At 36.0% G+C, this 18,504-nt stretch overlaps 1 protein-coding gene across 1 annotated transcript; it reads left to right on the top strand.

Moving 5' to 3' along the window:
• The first annotated feature begins 12,566 nt into the window (after window positions 1-12,566).
• LOC144709722 (putative CDP-diacylglycerol--inositol 3-phosphatidyltransferase 2) lies at window positions 12,567-17,363 on the top strand. The gene is made up of 10 exons (XM_078583345.1): window positions 12,567-12,960; window positions 13,257-13,341; window positions 13,414-13,463; window positions 15,339-15,378; window positions 15,459-15,503; window positions 15,576-15,641; window positions 16,101-16,215; window positions 16,422-16,478; window positions 16,573-16,671; window positions 17,172-17,363. Exons 1-10 carry the CDS (start codon window positions 12,900-12,902, stop codon window positions 17,223-17,225), a joined length of 672 nt encoding a protein of 223 aa, XP_078439471.1. The 5' UTR covers window positions 12,567-12,899; the 3' UTR covers window positions 17,226-17,363.
• Window positions 17,364-18,504: the final 1,141 nt, after the last annotated feature.

Raw genomic sequence — 18,504 nt, 5'->3', positions numbered from 1 at the left:
ATCTGCCTAGCCAAAACCCCTACCATGGAAGGGGTCTAACCGGTCAGGGCTTCCCCATTCGAAGCATCACCTGAGCCACGACTGAGGACCCTCTAGAATGCTTCAGCCCCAAGCTATCACACTGCGCCGGCCTCTCCTCCGGCACCCCTCACCACCAGCATCACTCTCCCCACTGGGATCGGTTGCACAATGCAGTAAGGACGGTTCGCAGGCATCGACAAGGTACGTCTCCCCTGCTCCCCCGTCTCTTATTTTTTGCAGTGCATTTTCAAATTGCCTCCTCCGTGCTCGGGTTAAATATAGGTGAGAGGGACAGATTGAGCGTGAACTACGTCTTGCTTGAGTGCGAGTCGGGTCCGCCTGTCCCGTGTGGGCAACATCCGGAGGAGCTACTCCGTTCGGCGTCATAGTCATCCTCGTCCCTTCAAACGAGGCTCGAGAGGTCTACCCTTCCAGCGTCGGGCGACTCCTTCCGTCTTGAGCATCTGTATTCCTAGCTAGTTGGCACTTGCACGTACCAAATACCTCGTATCTTGCATTGCATCGTTGTATATTTTCCGTTTAGGATTCTCACTCGAACAACACCACCGTCGTGTTCCGATACCATTATTACTTATTGTCACCAAAACATTGTTGGGTTCTAGAGGCCTTGACTTGGATGAACAGAACAAAACGATGCATAGTGGAAGACTTTTGCGAATCGAACGGCATCAATAAAAGATTAAAACGAAGTACCTTTTCACAAATCGTATCCATGATTTCTTCGATCCAAGAGCAAGACGAGTTGAGCTGCTCAACTGTGCAGCTCTAGACGTATCCACGCGATCCTCGGCACGTCGGATCTCCTCCTTATCCTTGACGAGCCTCGTTCTTTCTCTGTCGGCGTCGTTACGTTGTCCCGATCACATCAAGGATGGAGAGGGGGTGTGGGGAGAGGGGAGAAGAAGGGGAAAGGCCCCTGAACAATTCTGGCCTAGGTGAATTTCATTCAGGGCCTTCCCCTGTTTATACTAAGTGGGTATTTTTCATTAAAACCCCCAAAACTTAAGTATATCTTCCAACGTCCAAAAGACCATTTGCATGTGACCCTCTAGGCCCATGTATCAATCTAGTTAACGACTCCATCGGCCCAATAACCTTTATTGACGTTCCAAATTAATTAACTATATCATCATATAGATTAATTAACGTCGGATTGATTTAACCCATTCGATAGGTCGAGACTCCGACACGTGGGGTGCCAAGCTACACCTCGTGTCCAAGAAGATACAAAGGAGTGTGTATCGACTCACTCATGGAACCTATTCATCATTGATACCGTGTATGTATAATCCCTTATCCACTTGATGCTCCTTGGATGACTTAGGGTATGGTCAACTGTCAAACCCTAATTGATCATCCGAGTTAGTACTGATGCATTCGGAAATCATCGAAGAACTCTTCTCCGATATTTCACTACCTTGGCCAAGGATTTCCAAATATGCTCCGATATTCGGAAATCATCTTCCTTGAGCTGTCACCTCTTATACCGAGGGTGGACGATCCCATCTTGACCACTCAATCGCCTTCGTGTACTTCTTGATGCACCCGAACTAAGACCGTTTAGAATCCCATGATTAGAGACTCGTTGGCCCTAGCCAAAGTACAACCGTCCGTCCACAAGATGTCTTTGGTGTCTCAGGTCTAAGGACCACTTACACAACCGTGACGTGAATCAACCTGATTGACAGTTCGGTATAATACCGTTCAGGGATTCGTACGGATCAATTCAGTGAACTCTTTCCACTAAAGAGCACCCACTATCTATCCTTAGTGTCGCCACACTAATGGCTACGGGACCGGCCATACTCATCATATGAGTGAGGGTAGATAGTGTTGTTCTATTCGGATACTTCAATGTCCTTCTCGCGTATCCTCTGAATAGGAATGTTTAGAACACATGCTTAAAGACTAGTGATCTCCGTATTACAATCTCATCATAATTCACTAAGTTTGATCATGTATTCATGGACTTCATTATACGCATCACACGTGCACTATAATGAATATGTTCTATTAATGAATTTGGAACGAGATGTGGAATGTGTGATTGGCTTACTGGCCACATATATTCCCATCAAACATCATCTTCGGTGACGACCGGACGGCATTCCTGACGACGTTCGACATCACCTGAAAACCCTTATCTTGAAAGTATTACAATCATTTACATCATAACAACGTCATTTATTGGGTTTGATGAATGACTCTTTAGAGATTTTTTTTCTTAAAAGGTGAACTGACTACATGAGAAATCAAACTAAATATGAACTAAATGAAAACCTGTTCAATCATTAAACCTATGAAGTATGATATACATTATCCCATATATGTGGAATCTATTAGAATAATAAAAAATTAAAAGTCTAAAGAAATTTATTTTCTAATAATATTCATATTCATGAATAAAGGCCAACTTTGCTTTCATATTCAGAGGTCCACATCTATTGTTATCATATATTTCCACCATGTTTTATGTATCCATGTATAGAACTGATTGAACTACGTAACATTTTTCAGATAAATGACACATCAATATTCATATATTACTTGTTTCATAATTTTTGTGGACTTAATAGGTTACATTTTATCAACAAAAATTATCATTGAAAAATTATTGAAATTCAAATGCCTAGGATTATTTTAATTTTTAAAATAAATTCATATATCTTTTTTATCAGATTTAGATGCCCAAGATAAATAACATTGATGTAAGACCCAATAAGTAAACATATATAACATTTTTGTATACTTAACTCCAAAAATTCAGCAAAGAATTGTGGCATAGCAAGGCATTATATGCATAAACTTTCAAGTCAACAAGCATAAGTATTTGGAAAATTAATTAGTTATTTATGTTTATGATTACCCACTCATGGTCTATTTCATATCCTTTTCTCTTCACAAAAGATAAAATATTAATGAATTTGAAGAAACGTATCCATGAAACTTAAAATATAATTTATGACATTTTAAAATTATTGATTTGTTTATGAACATTTTCAAGTTATTGATTTATGACATTTTAAAATTATTGATTTATTTATGCATATATATTTATCTTTGAAGGTAATTATTAGAATGAGGAGATCCATTAACACACATAAAAAGCTAATAAAATTATAGTTGAAGTTATTGGAGAAGTTTTAAAGCTTTATTAAGTATTTATTGCAGTGAGATATTGTGTGAATCATATGCATGATTTGTAACGTAAGATATTCATCTGATATAAAATTACACGCAATGAATATAATATGATTAAAATCAAGTAAAAAATAGAATTATGAGACGATAACGGATGAAAATATTGAGGAAAAAACTGTACCTATTGTAACTTAAATATCTTATAAATCTAAATATTTAAACATGTCTTCTATTATATTTTTTGGGTTATGTACCTCGGTTACAATCATGGAAAACCTGGTTTCCATCGATGATGAAGCTTTTATCCATTTAAGTCGATTTAACTTATTCCACCCTTGACCTGCTCACTTCGAGATTGCTCTAGACTAATTCATGTGCCCAAACTCTAGAAGTATCCACACAATCACGTTGCTCATAGATCTCCACCTCTTCTTCAACTCTCTTTGAAAATCTTGAAGATCTTCTCATGATGAAGACACTCTCCTTGGTTGAGTGTGGAATAGATCAGAGTGGAAAAAGGGGTCATGTCCCTATTTATCTTCCACTTAAGGTTTTTCTCAAAAAAGTAAAGTATATCCACCAATGCCCTTATGACCTTATGCGTGTGACCCTCTAATATATCATCCTAGTTAATAACTTTAGTGGCTGAATAATAACTATTGGCCAACCTGATTAATTGACTATATCAAGATATAGATTAACTAACTAATGATCGATTAACCCAAGCGATTGGTTAAGTTTCTATCCCGTGGGTTTCCTGATAACATGCAAATAAGAGTAGAGAGTTAATTTCATCATAATTTTTGGATTTTAATGATAAATACATTAATTTTTAACACATGTTATCATGATTTTTAGGTTAAAAGAATAATTTCCTCAAATTTCAAGTTAAATAATATGTTTGATAAATAACTAGGTCAATATATACATTTTAAACATTTTTAAAATGAATTCTAAAAGAAATTAAATGTTTAATTGACCTGTGTCTATAAATAAAAAGAAAGTAAACAATAAAAAACACATTTTATAAATGAATAAATTGGTTTTATGCATTAAGAAACACTTTCCAATTTATTTTAGGTGTTTTTCTTAATAAAAACTCTTTTTTATTAAAACTGGTCCTTATTGGGCTGGTTTTAGTGCTAAACCTTTGTTAAGAACACAAAGAAACTCACCGAGCAGCGTGCAGACGAATCGAAAGCCAGATCTAGAGCTTGGTGTGTGACATGCACGCACACAGGGCCGTGCGTGTCGCGCACCATGATAAGTTCAAAAATGTGTGTTTGTATGTCGTTGTTTAAGGGTTTTTCGAACTTAAGCAATAATATTTGTTTTATACCTTAGTGTTTAAGTAAGGGGCCGAACCCTTGGGAGGCGGTGGTGATGTTCAATTTTTGATCGAATAAGGGTTTAGCATCCAAACCTAAATGAGATGATGTGTTAACTACTTATGACATATAAATGGTTGAAAAATTGTGACTAAACTTCTATCTTTTTTAACTCAAATGATTCCAATAGCTCTCTGTTATTTAATAATAGAGATTTATAATCACTTTAATTTATCTTTTTATTTTATTTAATATCGTAAATTGTTTTGAATTGTATTTTTAAGTTCTTTTTAGTGATTTTAAAGTCTTTATGGACAACTGATTTAATTCTAAGTGTTTTGTAAATGTTCTAGTTATTTTATTTATCAGAAGACTTTTTACTGTTCCTAAGAATCAGAATATATATATTTCTTAATTGTTAAATCCAAACCTAGTGAAAAATTATATTAAAAAATCCTTTAAATTGGCAATTCTTGATTAAGAATTGCTAATTAAGGAAACTATGATTTGAAAGTGATTTTAATATAATCTAAATTCGATTCAAGGTATTTGTGAACTTCATCAATGACCGTTGAAACAATTGAAACCAAGTAAATTCAAAATTGAAAGGATTTAAAATCAAATTTTAAGAAGAAATATGAAAAAATCAAAGAAATTATGAAAATCAATTAATTTGGGAATGAAATCAAATGTAAATGAATTCAAAGGATGCCTTGGAATACCAAGAAGATATTATGGCTCTGTCTGAGGAGAATTTGCTCAACGAACAACACCAAATTTCCACATATTTGAAGATTGGATCTGGGGAAGAACGGTGGCTAGATCAACAAACTTGAGCTAATTCCTTGCTCCAAATCACTTCATGGCGGTCTTGAGTCTTCAAGGAAACTAGGTGATCGCTCCTTGAGCTTAAAAAATCAAGAACGACAATAAAATTTTTGTCTTCCCCCTTTTATCGCCGCGAAATCGGAAGAACAGCTCTTCTGATTCGGTTATATTTTTTTTCTTATGCGCATTGTATGCAGAGCATACAACGCGTTCCTATTGGCTAATGTGGTGCTGTGTACGGGTCTTCCTCAGTGCACACCGCATTGCGTACGCGCGCTTTGCACGGTGGAAGACCTGCCCAGTACTATGCATGCGCTTAACTTGCTGCGTCGCATGCAGCGAGTTAAGCTGCACGCGGTTAGTCATCGCGCGGGTGCGTGTGGTGCGTGACACACACGACGTTGCGCATGTGCATGTCGCACACTGAAAGCACCAATCTGCGCATTCATTGATCCGCGTCGTGACATATGCGGTGCACTTCATGTCGCACGTGATGCGCGACATGCACGACTATGCGTGTGTGCGTGTCACGCACTTAAACTCGAGTACACATTCTGATTGGCAGGCGCTCTCTTCGGTGTCTTTCCCTGCGAACTAAACACACTTTAGCGCTTAAACTGGCCCAATAAGGGCCAGTTTCAATCAAAAAACATTTTTATTGAAAAAAGACTTAAAATAAATCCTTAAAATGTGTATCAATGCTAGAAAATGATTTTATTAATTTATTTAATTCGTTTTATTTATTTCTTTTCTTTCTATTTATAGAAATAGGTCAATTAATCATTTAATTTCATCTAAAACTCATTTTAAAAACATTTAAAATGTAAAAATTGACCTAAAAATTGATTAAAAGTATTATTTAACTTGAAATTTAAGTAATTTGTTATGTTTTAATACCTAAAATCATGATAACATGTGTTGAAAATTAATGTTTTTATGCATTAAAAGTTCAAAAATATGATGAAATTAACAGTTTATCAGCTCTTATTATCATGTTATCACACCACGTCAAGCACGACAGACAACACATGCCACGTGATGTGGACCAATCACACTCGACATAATGATGTCACATGCATCACGTGACGTGGGCCAATAGAAATGCAGATTGAGAACGAGCTGGCGAAGTTTTCTCCGCGCATTCCATACGCATGCACCGTCGTGCGCACGATGCCTGACCGCGCCCCACCGCCCGACGTGGACCAATCGGCGTGCTCCGTGCGACCTGCATGAAAAGCGAAAAGACGAAGTTAATAAAGGGGGAAAAGAAGAAGTAAGCTGTCCTTCTTGATTTTTAAGCTCAAGGAGAGAACACCTAGCTCCCTAGAAGACTCGATATTCAACCAGGAACGATTGGGGCAGGAATTTTGCAGATCCGTCGCCATTGTTTTTCATCAAGTTCAAGCCAAATCCGTGGAAACATTCGGTGTTCGTTGCTCAGGATTTGCTCATCGACTCCCTGATAATTCCTGGTATCTCTAGGTTTATTTTGAATTCATTTTTCAATCAATTACGTGTTCAATTCTTTCAATTTTGTAGTTCATTCATGTCAGTCATTTTTTCTTAATTTCCTATTTTAATCATAGTTATTCGTAAATCTTACCTTGTTTGTAACTCAATTAGTACTCTGAGAGTAGCAATTAACACTTTCGAACTATATTCATCCCTTAAATCATCATATTTCATCTTGTATTTCTTAAATTAGCAAATCGGGAATCGTATTCACGATTTGCTAATTTTGGACATTTCTACAATTTGAAATAATTAGGATAAAATAAAAACTGAATTGAAAAAACCGTCCTAAAATTAAAATTTTTCTTCAACCAAATCATACCAATTTAACTATCAATTTCCATTGGAATTTACTAAAACATATTAATTCCGCTAAGTCTAATTAGTTAAAAATTCATAGATTTCTTAGTGATTCTTACTAAAAATTGTTAACTAAGCATGCATCCGAAGCTTATTGATAGAGGAATTCAGAAAATTAATCTCCATCAATTGATATGTTTTGAGCTAAAAATATGAGGTTGCATACATATTCAAGCATAATTTTCATTTTGGGTAAAACGGATAGTAGCTTCACTAAAATTAGAGCCTAAACCCTACGTTGATAAAAAGTGAATTTTCCCTATCACCTTCCTAGGGTTCGGCCCCTTACTCAAAAACTAAGGGATATTTAAATTTTATTGATTAAGTTCAGAAAACCCATAAATAACAATATATAAACACACATTGGTTGAACTTATCAGTTCCCAGTTACACCTCGTGCTCTAGAAGATATTGGGTAGCATTTGAACTCTCTCATAGAACTTTTACCATCATCAGTTACCATATATGTACAATCAGTCATCCGCGAGAGACTCCCAAATGATTTTGGGTATAGTAGATTGCTAAGCCGTAATCCATCATTTGAGTATTACTGTTGTGTAATGAGGATCATTTGAGAACGACTTCTCCGATATCCTCACTACTCTCCTTTGCCAGGGATTTGCTACAATATTTGGGGGTTTAACTAGTTTCTTCTATTGTGGTGCTTAAATATCTTTTAAATTTGGGTTAATATTATTGGTATTACCTAGTTATCATGTGAAAATTTATCTATTTATATCATTAAACCAAAATTATTAAGACCATTTATTTCGGTTTAGGGTGAAATGTTTTAAATAAATTTTTATTCAACATTAATTATAATTGTAATGAAGAATTTGAATAGTGTTTGAATATAATGTACCATGTAAATATTTCTTTGTGTGTGAAATATCAATGATTTTATAAACTATTTATGCATGAATTTAGACAATTCATCTTGTTTTTTCTAATGAATATCATATGGATTTCATGTTAAAATTTAATGATTTAAGCACACTGATTAAGAAAAGTAATTTCTGGTACACAGATCTTGGTGGGCGAAGGGGCTTAATACATACATAGCTGTTAGGACTGAAAAAGGTTGGTGGTTTCAGTGACGCCAGTCTGTTTAAACACTATGTGTAAGGGAATTTGGTAATCCTCGGTGAATATTAGAAGAAAAATATCCATGCTTAAGATAGTCATGGACATGATACCAACCTGTCAAGAAGGGGCGTCATGCATGTTTACAATGCCATGCATTCATTTTATGATTTCAAAGAGTATACAGTATCCAATTTCATGCATAATTCAAATACGATTTAAATGGTTTTATTTTTCCTATTTGTGGCAAATGGAACATGGCCCACTGCTAACTCATGAAGAAAAAAGGCACAAGGATATGATGGGCTAACGGTTGACCTGGCCTGTAGCCCGTCACATATTGGGTTTTCTTGTAAGAAAATATTTCAATTTTTTCCGTCAAGCTTCTTAAAGAAGATCAAATATTCAAGATCAAATTCCTTAGTTTTTATTATATTTTTGCAGTCTTATTTCAGGCTGGGTGTTGCAAGTGGACACTAAATGGGTTGAATACATGGGCGACCAAAATCAAAAGGTCCATGGTAGTGGTTTAATTGCTTTTGTTGAAAACCGAACAACTGGCATCTAATGGTCATGGGTAAATCTATCACTTTCAACCCCTAACCATCATTTTGGCGGTCAAAAAAGTATTATCGGCGACAATAAGCTAGAAGTAGACTGATAAAACACCTATGAAGCACCAAATAGATTTTTCAAAAAAAAATAAATGAAGCACCAAATAGATCCATATTGGTCAAAGTGGAATGTAGACTCTCTCCTGACCCATAAATACTCTGTTTTGTCATTTGAAAAATCATCTTTTTCACTACTTTTGAAGCAATTTTGGATTGTAAACTCAGGAAAGAGATGACTTCAGGAGAAAGGGCCATTGATGAGCAAAAATGGGAAGTGTAGGCGATGAACTTGAAGGAAATGACTCTAGAGTTGACGGTTTAGAGCTGACAATGACATTCAAACATTGAAGCTCCGAAAATGATATGTTCTGTAAGAACTTTGCTTCCCCCTTTGCTTCTGCTCAAAATTGAAGGCACTCGTAAACTTGCACATTGGAATTACGAGCAGTCCTTTGGGGTGTGGTCTATGGTGAAAAAATATGCTAAGTCTTCATTTGGTTCATTCATATAAATTTCATCTACATGAAGCTCATTATAACAACCAAGTATGATACAACCAATAATATCAAAAAAAAAATTAGGTCTCCTTCTAGGCAATTTATAGAAAAACATCATGATCATCTGATTTTAAAGTTAATTTTATGTATCTTTCTCCACGTTTTTAATTCACTAAAAATTGGTGATAAGAATTTCAAATGTTGAATGTATATTTGGTGATAAGAATTTGGTGTTTTTCCCAATGTTGGTGGAATATTTCCCAATTTGGTGTTTTTCCCAATGTAGGTATAAGGGAGTTGGTGGAATATTTCCCAATGTTGAATGTATATTTGGTGATAAGAATTTCAAACTTTGGCTCATGCCTTTGAAAAAAAAATCTGATTGTCCCTGCCCTCAAAGATTCAAGGTTTGTTCTCTCTCATCTTTAACTTTTTTATAAATGTTCCCAAACAATTTAAATAGATAATGTATTTAGCATTGTCTTGATATTTCTATCAACTCTAAAACCCAAAAGAATCAAATCTAAATTTCTATTCATATTTTAAGACAATATTAAATACATAACTTATTCAAGTTGTTTGTGAAAATTTATAAAAAACCTACCATCACTTCTTATCTTTTATCATATTTTTATTTCTCTCTCATTATAAGTAAGATACATAATTTGAAGAATCAGTTTCCTAACAACATGTCCTAATTAATATTAATCATAAAAGTATTTTTGATTCTACTGAGGAACCATGACAAAACCCGACATCTGTGTTTATCAGTCTTCATCTTCTATTTTTGAAGAGATGAAGGTATAATTACCCATAGAGGGTCACACTTATAATGGAAACTAATGGTCTGTGAATTACCCACTTGGAGGAAATGTCACTTGTGAAATGAAATATGATATTTTCATGTCAGAAATAACTTTTAGCCCTGTCATTAAAAAAATATTCCTGCTCCGTTTAGACTTTCATTACATGGAAAGCAGATTAACTAATTACCGTATATATACTTGGGTATTTCGCGAGCTAATTCATAGATATGAATATAATGAACATACATACCCAGAGGGACATACAAATATTTTAGAATATGGGTAAACTCGTAGAAATAAAACTTCTAAATTAAAATTTTGAATAACAGTATTCTGAAGAAATGATATATCTCATTGGATAGAATCTTTAAGGACCAAAACTGATTATGGTGAACATAAAGGCATTTTGGGCCTCAAGCATAGTTTAAATTACCTTTTTGACGAAATTTACAGATACAGTAGTTAAATTTTGTTGTATCCTAAAGTTCTGCGTCAGCTATCAAGAGAATGATACAGAAATATATCTTAAATTCATTCTCAATCTTGAATAATAAAAATTCTCTAGTTTTAATAGCACAATATGAAAGTTAAATTTAATTACTATTATTGATCTATGCAATAGATGACAATATTTTAATGATCTAGAGTTTATTTTACTCTATCAGCCAAAAATGCAGAACAATATGAAAAATAACTATTTTTGTCTTCTGAAAGTTTGAGGTTCATATAACCATTAAAATATAGAAAACTACTTCTCATGTCAATGCATCTTGTGTGATTAATTATAGTTAGCCAGTATGGAACACATGAATCAAATAAGTGGAGGTCACTCTCCTACTAAATACTTGATTTGCCTAAGCAAAAAGAAACACAAGAACTTAGCACAAAGAAAAAATGTGCCATCTCTATTTAAGGTGAACTCTCGTTTGGGATGGAACAGTATGATCAGCAGCTGGAACAGGGATAGTAATTACAAGAAAAAAATTGCATCTTATCTATATGTTTGTCTTTTGTATCCCAGGAGAGACGATTCTTAATTGTATTTTCCTTTTGTAGTTACTGTCATTAAGCCTTTTTTGTTGTCCTGATGTGTTATCACCTTCTTTATTGAATGTTTCTGTTCCAGTAATGATTCTTTATGTTACCTTTCATGTTATTTCTACTTCTGAAACTTTTTTTTTTCCATTTTTCGTGTTCCATTCACTCATGAGGATGTCACCAAAAGTATTAAACCATTGTAGAATTTAAATGCGACTGTCCAAACTGATTCATTGCATTGAAATTTGAATTTTGGTACATTTTCTCTTGCTTTTTGTTTCTCTCTCTCTCTCTCTGTTTCTCTCTTTCTCTTCCTCTATTTCTTTCTCCCTCCAATGCTCTCTCTCTTTCTCTCTCTACCTCTTTTTCTCTCTTTTTTCTTCTCGCTTTCTCTCTCTCTCTCTATCCAACATCTTTCCATATCTCTCTGTTTTACTCTCTCCCTCCCTTTCTCTCTCTTCCCTCTCTATATTTCTCTCTCCTTCCCTTTCTCTCTCTATTATATCTTTCTCTCTCTCTAAACTTTTCTCTCCTTCCCTTTCACTCTCTATTATCTCTTTCCCTCTCTCTCTCTCTAAATTTCTCTCTCCTTCCCTTTCTCTCTCTCTCTATATATTTATCTCTCCATCCCTTTTACTCTCCATTATCACTTTCCCTCTCTCGATATATTTCTCTCTCCTTCCCTTTTACTCTCTATTATCACTTTTCTCTCTCTACCCAATCTCTTTCCCTCTCTCTCTCTCTATTTTTCTCCTTCCCTTTCTCTCTCTATTATCTCTTTCCTTCTCTCTATATTTCTCTCTTCCTCATTTTCTCTCGCTATTATCTCTTTCCTCTCTATATTTCTCACTCCCTCATTTTCTCGCTCTCTATTATCTCTTTCCCTCTCCCTATATTTCTCTCTCCCCCCATTCTCTCTCCTTCATTTGTCTCTCTCTCTCTCTCTATATTTTTTCTCTCTCTAGTCTCTATCTATATATTTCTCTCTCCTCTCTCTAGTCTCTATCTATATATTTCTCTCTCCTCTCTCTAGTCTCTATCTATATATTTCTCTCTCCTCTCTCTAGTCTCTATCTATATATTTCTCTCCCCTCTCTCTAGTCTCTATCTATATATTTCTCTCCCCTCTCTCTAGTCTCTATCTATATATTTCTCTGTCCTCTCTCTCTAGTATCTATCTAATATATTTTTTCTCTCCATTCTTTAATCTCTATCTATGCATTTCTCTCTCCTCTCTCTGTATCTATTTATTTCTCTCTCCTCTCTCTATAGTCTATAATCTCTATCTATATATTTCTTTCTCCTTCGCTCTATCCTCTCTCCCTCTCTCTCTATTTTTCTCTCTCTCTCTCTCCCCCTTTATGTCTCTATCTTTCTCTCTCCTCCACCTGTTCGTCCTTAATCTTCGCTGCTTTCGTTGTTAGCGTGGGGATTTTCCAGTAAACTCTCGGGTTTTCTGGTGAATTGGAAGAATTCTTCTTCCACGCCGCACTCCGCGATCCCGCTCGACGTTTTTGAAAATTTTTGAATCCGACCATCGGGCGTCGATATAGCATCACGATCATTTCTGAATTCTGAGGGTTTTAATCTGTCCGAAGATTGCTGTTTGGGCAATTTCTGAGTGTATGTAACCCAGAAGAGCGATTCGAAATGGCTGGCCAGAAGGTGGAGAAGAGACCGTCCGTCTATCTTTACATTCCCAACATCATCGGTAAGGAATCGGGGGCATCTCTGAGAATTCAAATTCAAAACTTTTTTTGTTCTCGGCTGTTATCCGCATTTGAAAATCTCGTGTCTTTCTTCCGGGTATCGAATCCTACATTCGTATACCCTGCTCTCCCTTGAACCATGATTTCTAATTAAAAGTTATTACTATTATTGTGTGGAGTTGTGTGTATTGGTTTCTTATTTGACTTCTTTAGATAAGTTTGCATTACTCTTAAGGTTTTAATTTCAGTCCAATTTTTTGATACTTATCTCTTTTTTTCATGAATTTTGGATGAACAGGTTACATAAGGGTGCTGATGAACGTCGTCGCGTTTGCTATTTGTTTTTCGAATAAAAGACTGTTTTCTATCCTATACTTTCTCAGGTGATTTGACTACCTTCAAACATTCGTTTTGCAATTAGTTTACTGTCGCTTATCATAAGCTTTCTTTGGTAGTTTTGTGTGTGATGGCCTGGATGGTTGGTTTGCGCGCAAATTTAACCAAGGTATGTCTTTTTGGTTTTATCCCCGTTATTTCTTCTCCATTGATAAACTTTAATTCCTCATTTCCTTCCATTTGATCTATTTTGATGTTATACACAATCCACCGTGTAAAAGATTACTACTTTTTGTATATATTTGGGGACGTTTGTGTACGTGCTATGAAAATGGAAGATCAATAGATACATATTACGCGATTTCTTTTCTCATGTTTTCATAGCAGGTGAAACCAATAATAACATATTTTTCCCCTCGATGGTCGCTGCCAGAATTTAAAGGGATTTTATTTGTACGAATTTGTTACTGTTAATCAACCACTCTACACTTAATACGCCTCCAGGCCAGTGAGGCCTTCTCAGTTCTTCTCCGCTTGCCCTTTCTCTCCATCTCTTTCTCTAATGTCTTCTATTCTACTGTGGCACATGACTGTTACTTTTGCCTATCGTCGATGAAATTGAAAAAATCTATCGGAAGTGTAAACCTACAGTTTTCATATGAAAATGATGCAGGCTTTATAATGGACATTATACGAGGATGATTTTTTTTCTACCAGATTGCCTTGGGATCTCTCTCTAGATTATCAGCGGAGTTTTTTTGGATGGGGAAAAATTTTTCCCCGCTATTTAGGATCTTTATATTTAATATGAATCTCCCGGCTGTATTCAGCAGCTGTAGATGGGTTTTCCGACCAAATTCAACGACTCCTTCTCTGTTGTCTTCGGGGATGGGAGTCATGTATTTGAAGATCAACCCAGCTAATGCGAAAATGATGAAAACATTCCGATAGGGATTGGGTATCTGATACAGGTATCTGAATCTAACCAGAACAAGTCGTAGGGATCTTGTAGTGAAGCTTGGCCATTGAAGAAATTAAAGAGTTCAAGATGCACAATGGGTTCCAGGAGTCAAGAAACCAGACCTTCTCTTGAGCAAAAAACGAGGATTGAGAAAAAATGAAGGTGGCTGATGAAGCTCGCCTCCCATTGGGGACTGACTCGGATCAAATCTTGGTCAATGATATCCAGCCTCCTTATTTACAGCAGTCTCGTCATATGCTGATACAAACCTGCAAGTTCGTATCGAGGAGAAGACGAGAAGGGAGGGCGAAGACACTGGAATGGTTGTCAGCAACAGGACTGGGAATGCCAGGGTGGACTTATACTAGATGAGAGGCTGCCGGAATGGATGTTGCATAGGAGGAGGTCCGACAGAATGGATGTTGCCAGAGGGAATTGTGGCCAGATGGGCTTCACCAGGGAGCCAAACGACATCTATTGATACTTCCTTGTTTTAAAAAAAAAACAAGGGAGGACTGCCTTTCTGAAGGGAGGACTGGAATTACACAGGGTCAAATGATTAAAATGACCATATTGGGCTGGAATAATGAAATAGACCGAGATACGATGGGGATTGTGTCAAGTGTCAACTTCTGCACATGTGCCTCCTTGAATCCTGGGTTTTGAGCTCTTTCCTCCTTTGATAAGTTCTTGTAAAGAACTTCTCGAGATCCTTACAGACAGACGGTATTTTCACTAGTATATGTCAGATATTGTTTTGCATTACAGTGTTATTTTAGTATGTTTCTCTTTTTTTGCCTGGTTGGATACACAGTCCTTGGAGTGCAATAATGGTGTGAGACAATGCATACATTCATGCATAACATAGTCGCCTCCTCTTTAATTCAAAAAAAAACATAGTCGCTTCCTCTTACTCGCTCGTGCAATAGTGTCACACTCTTATACTGGGACTTAATTTCCAGCCTGAAATTATGATCTTCTTATAGATAAATCTGTTTCATATTTCTTTCATGCAGTTAATTTTCATAGTAATTTTGAATAAGCATTGACGGCTTGATACTGATTCATCTATGAACAATCCAGTTTCCACTTTTGGAGCCGTGTTGGACATGGTTACAGACAGGTACGGTCTCTCATTTGCTCTGGTTTACCATCTCACTTATCACGTTTTAAGCTGATGTGGTGTATCTTATGTTTGCCCAGGGTCAGCACAACATGTCTTTTGGCAATTCTTTCCCAAATCTACAGGTAAGTATCTATAAAACTCCTCATACTTGTCTTCCTATTACTCATTATGTTGTTTCTATGATGGTGATGCAGTCCTGGATTGTGTTTTCTCGCACTGCTTGCCCTTGATATTACCAGCCACTGGCTACAGATGTACAGGTAACTTTCTATTATGAACCCTAGCTCTCCAGAAGCTATTTCCTTCTTAATGCCACTTATGGACTGAAGCTTCAAAGATACTCCTGAGGGGTTATAGGATCATATTGAACAAAGAAATGATGTCATTTTTTTGGCCTTTTACGCACTAACAATTTCCAATTTTACGAATCAAAGAACTTTCAAATAACTTTTAGGTTCCCACATATATATATATATATCTTCATGAAATATGATTTTTTTTTTCATGAAATATGAAGTATCTTAATGTCGGTGGAAATGTTAACGATGTTGATAGTATGCAATGAAATTCAATAAATAGGTAAAGCCAATTGAGATGATGGTTTCCAACAATATCTAAGATAGCCAGTAGTTATCTTGTTTGGTAAGCATGTGAATGCATCTGATAATTCATTTTTATGATACAAGTGATTTACCCTGATCAGCTCTCTTTTTTTTCAGTACTTTTCTATCTGGAAAGGCCAGCCACAAAGATGTCAAAGATAGTAAAAACTGGCTCTTCAAAGCATACTACGGTAATCGGCTGTTCATGGCCTACTGTTGTGTGGCATGTGAGGTATGTTTATTTTTCTCTTGGAATATTCTGAACATGATTTGTTGTCAGACGGCATGGGAAAGTTGTCACTCTCTTCTTAAGTAGGGTCTGTTGAGTCTTATTTTCTAAGCTCCCAGGGCTTAGACTCCCTCCCATCAGTCTCTGCTTCTCTGTCCTCTGGCATTCCAAAATCTATCTTTTTATTTTGCTTTATCTCCTTCTTGCAGGTTCTATACATCATGTTACTCCTCATCGCCGAAAAACAGCCAGAAAGCATGACTTACGTGAGTTTGCTTCGGATTTCCGATCTTTTTTATATTCTCTGCCATTCCAAAATTTAGGGTTTTTCCCAATTTTAGTATCTTCTTTCTTCTGCAGATCTTGGTCAACAGTGTGAAGCAGAATCCGTATCTCTCTGTGCCACTTATACTTTCCTCAGTGGGATGGGTTGTCAAACAAGTGGTCAACGTCATTCAGGTTTTATTCATTTTCTCAGTGACATATTCATGCTGTATTATCTCGTCTACTTTGGTCGAATTTAGGCTGGATGAATCACATGGACTGTTCTATCCAATCTCAGTTGGGCTGATCCGATCACAAGCATGCCCTATTGATTACTTGAATCTTTGCGATCCGATCCGATCTAAGCTAATCGCAGACCCCCTACGCATAATATTTCAGTAATTGATCAGATTTTTCAATTCGATCTATAAAGATTTTGATCTGGTCAATACAAACAAGTGGACCAGAAAGATCTAATCACAATAGGGGCTGATCAATTGATCGACTTGAAAGATTTGATGTGTCCTAGAGTGAATCCCTATTTGAATATGAGCATAAGCCTGTCTGAAGGTTTTTATGTGAAGAAAACCTTATTGATTTCGAATGTTCATGCATCAGCTCGTCATTGTATTGCAAATAAATTATTTTCGGTTTGTTTGATTATAATTAGTTGACTTTACTCCCTGTGGTTTCAGATGAAGACTGCAGCGGATGCGTGTGTCCTCTACGACATCAACAGGGCCGATTGAGTTAGTATACAAGTGTTCGATCATGTTTGTCACCAGATTTCGTCTGTTTTTCTTTTTGTTGTGTCATTTATTGTAGAAAATTCCTGCACCTGATCTCTTTTGTGATGAGGTATTTATGATATGATTGGTTAGTGATAAGACCCTGAGCATGATCTTTAAATAAGGATGTAACCTTTCTTCAAAATGAACCTTCATCTTTGAATTTCCAAAAATAGCGTTTCAATCATTTTTTCCAAGAATATATCATTGCCTTGCCATTAAAAGGCCTCCATGGTTATGTCTGGTCAAACTAATGTTTGCCCCGTCCTGAGTCTGGTATTGGATGATGATATGGGGATGGATGCTGAACATGACATTGTAAATAGACTTACCCACTGTCTGTCTTTGTCGATATTGAGATATCAGTTGACACAGAACCATATCCGATAACATTGTCTGTCCCTATATTGGCATCCATCTTTGTCTCAAGAATTGGATGATGATATGGGATACGGTGCTGGATATCAGTTTTTCTTAAACATCCAACATACAAGTAGAAATACATTTTAAATAATTCCTCATTTGACTGGGAAAAATATCATTGCATATTTGAGCTTTAGAGATTATATATAATCTCTTTTGAGCATTGATGATATTTCTTAATGGATTTCATCAATACTGAATCGATTTCCACAAGTTGTTTTAGTAATAATTCATAATTAGTTAGACGTGGCCCAAAATGAACATAGAACCATGGACAGTGGGCCCCAACATGTGGCAGTCATATTATTTATTACAGGGAGGATAAGACATTGTGTTTTCTTCAAGGTAATTTTTACTATTTTTAACATTTCTATTTATCCCATATGGAACAACAGGTGCTTATTCATTAAACATATATCCAGATGTCGGATTTCAATATTCGAAATTGGATTCAATATTCCACCACGTCTGGACCCTTATGATATCCGTCCTGGTATCTGGTATCAGATGGATATTTGAAATCTATCTGATATATACGATAGACAGTATCTGATATCGCCCTGATTTCATTTAGCTATTGGATATCTGTTGTCCGATACGAGATATCAGGTGGCCAAACACTAGGTCACACGTGTGACATTGGCTATAAATAAAGATGATAGAAGACACAGAGATCAAATATCATTTCCAAGAAGTCAGTCACTATTTTGGCTGCTGTTGTTGTGACTATAGTGATGGAATTAGAGATATTCTTGATCGTGTTTGAGTTAATACATTGAGCATTTCCATTTGGGGAAAGAAGCGCAAGAATTATCTT

This window comes from Wolffia australiana, chromosome 11, assembly GCF_029677425.1.
Source record: "Wolffia australiana isolate 7733 chromosome 11, ASM2967742v1".
Lineage (NCBI taxonomy): Eukaryota > Viridiplantae > Streptophyta > Magnoliopsida > Alismatales > Araceae > Wolffia > Wolffia australiana.
This window is presented reverse-complemented; position numbering and strand designations above follow the sequence as displayed.

Coding starts and splice junctions, on each gene's coding strand:
- LOC144709722 (XM_078583345.1), top strand. CDS start 12,900: ATGGCTGGCCAGAAGGTGGAGAAGAGACCGTCCGTCTATCTTTACATT. Junction 13,464..15,338: donor TGCGCGCAAATTTAACCAAG/GTATGTCTTTTT, acceptor TGAACAATCCAG/TTTCCACTTTTGGAGCCGTG. Junction 16,479..16,572: donor AGCCAGAAAGCATGACTTAC/GTGAGTTTGCTT, acceptor TTTCTTCTGCAG/ATCTTGGTCAACAGTGTGAA.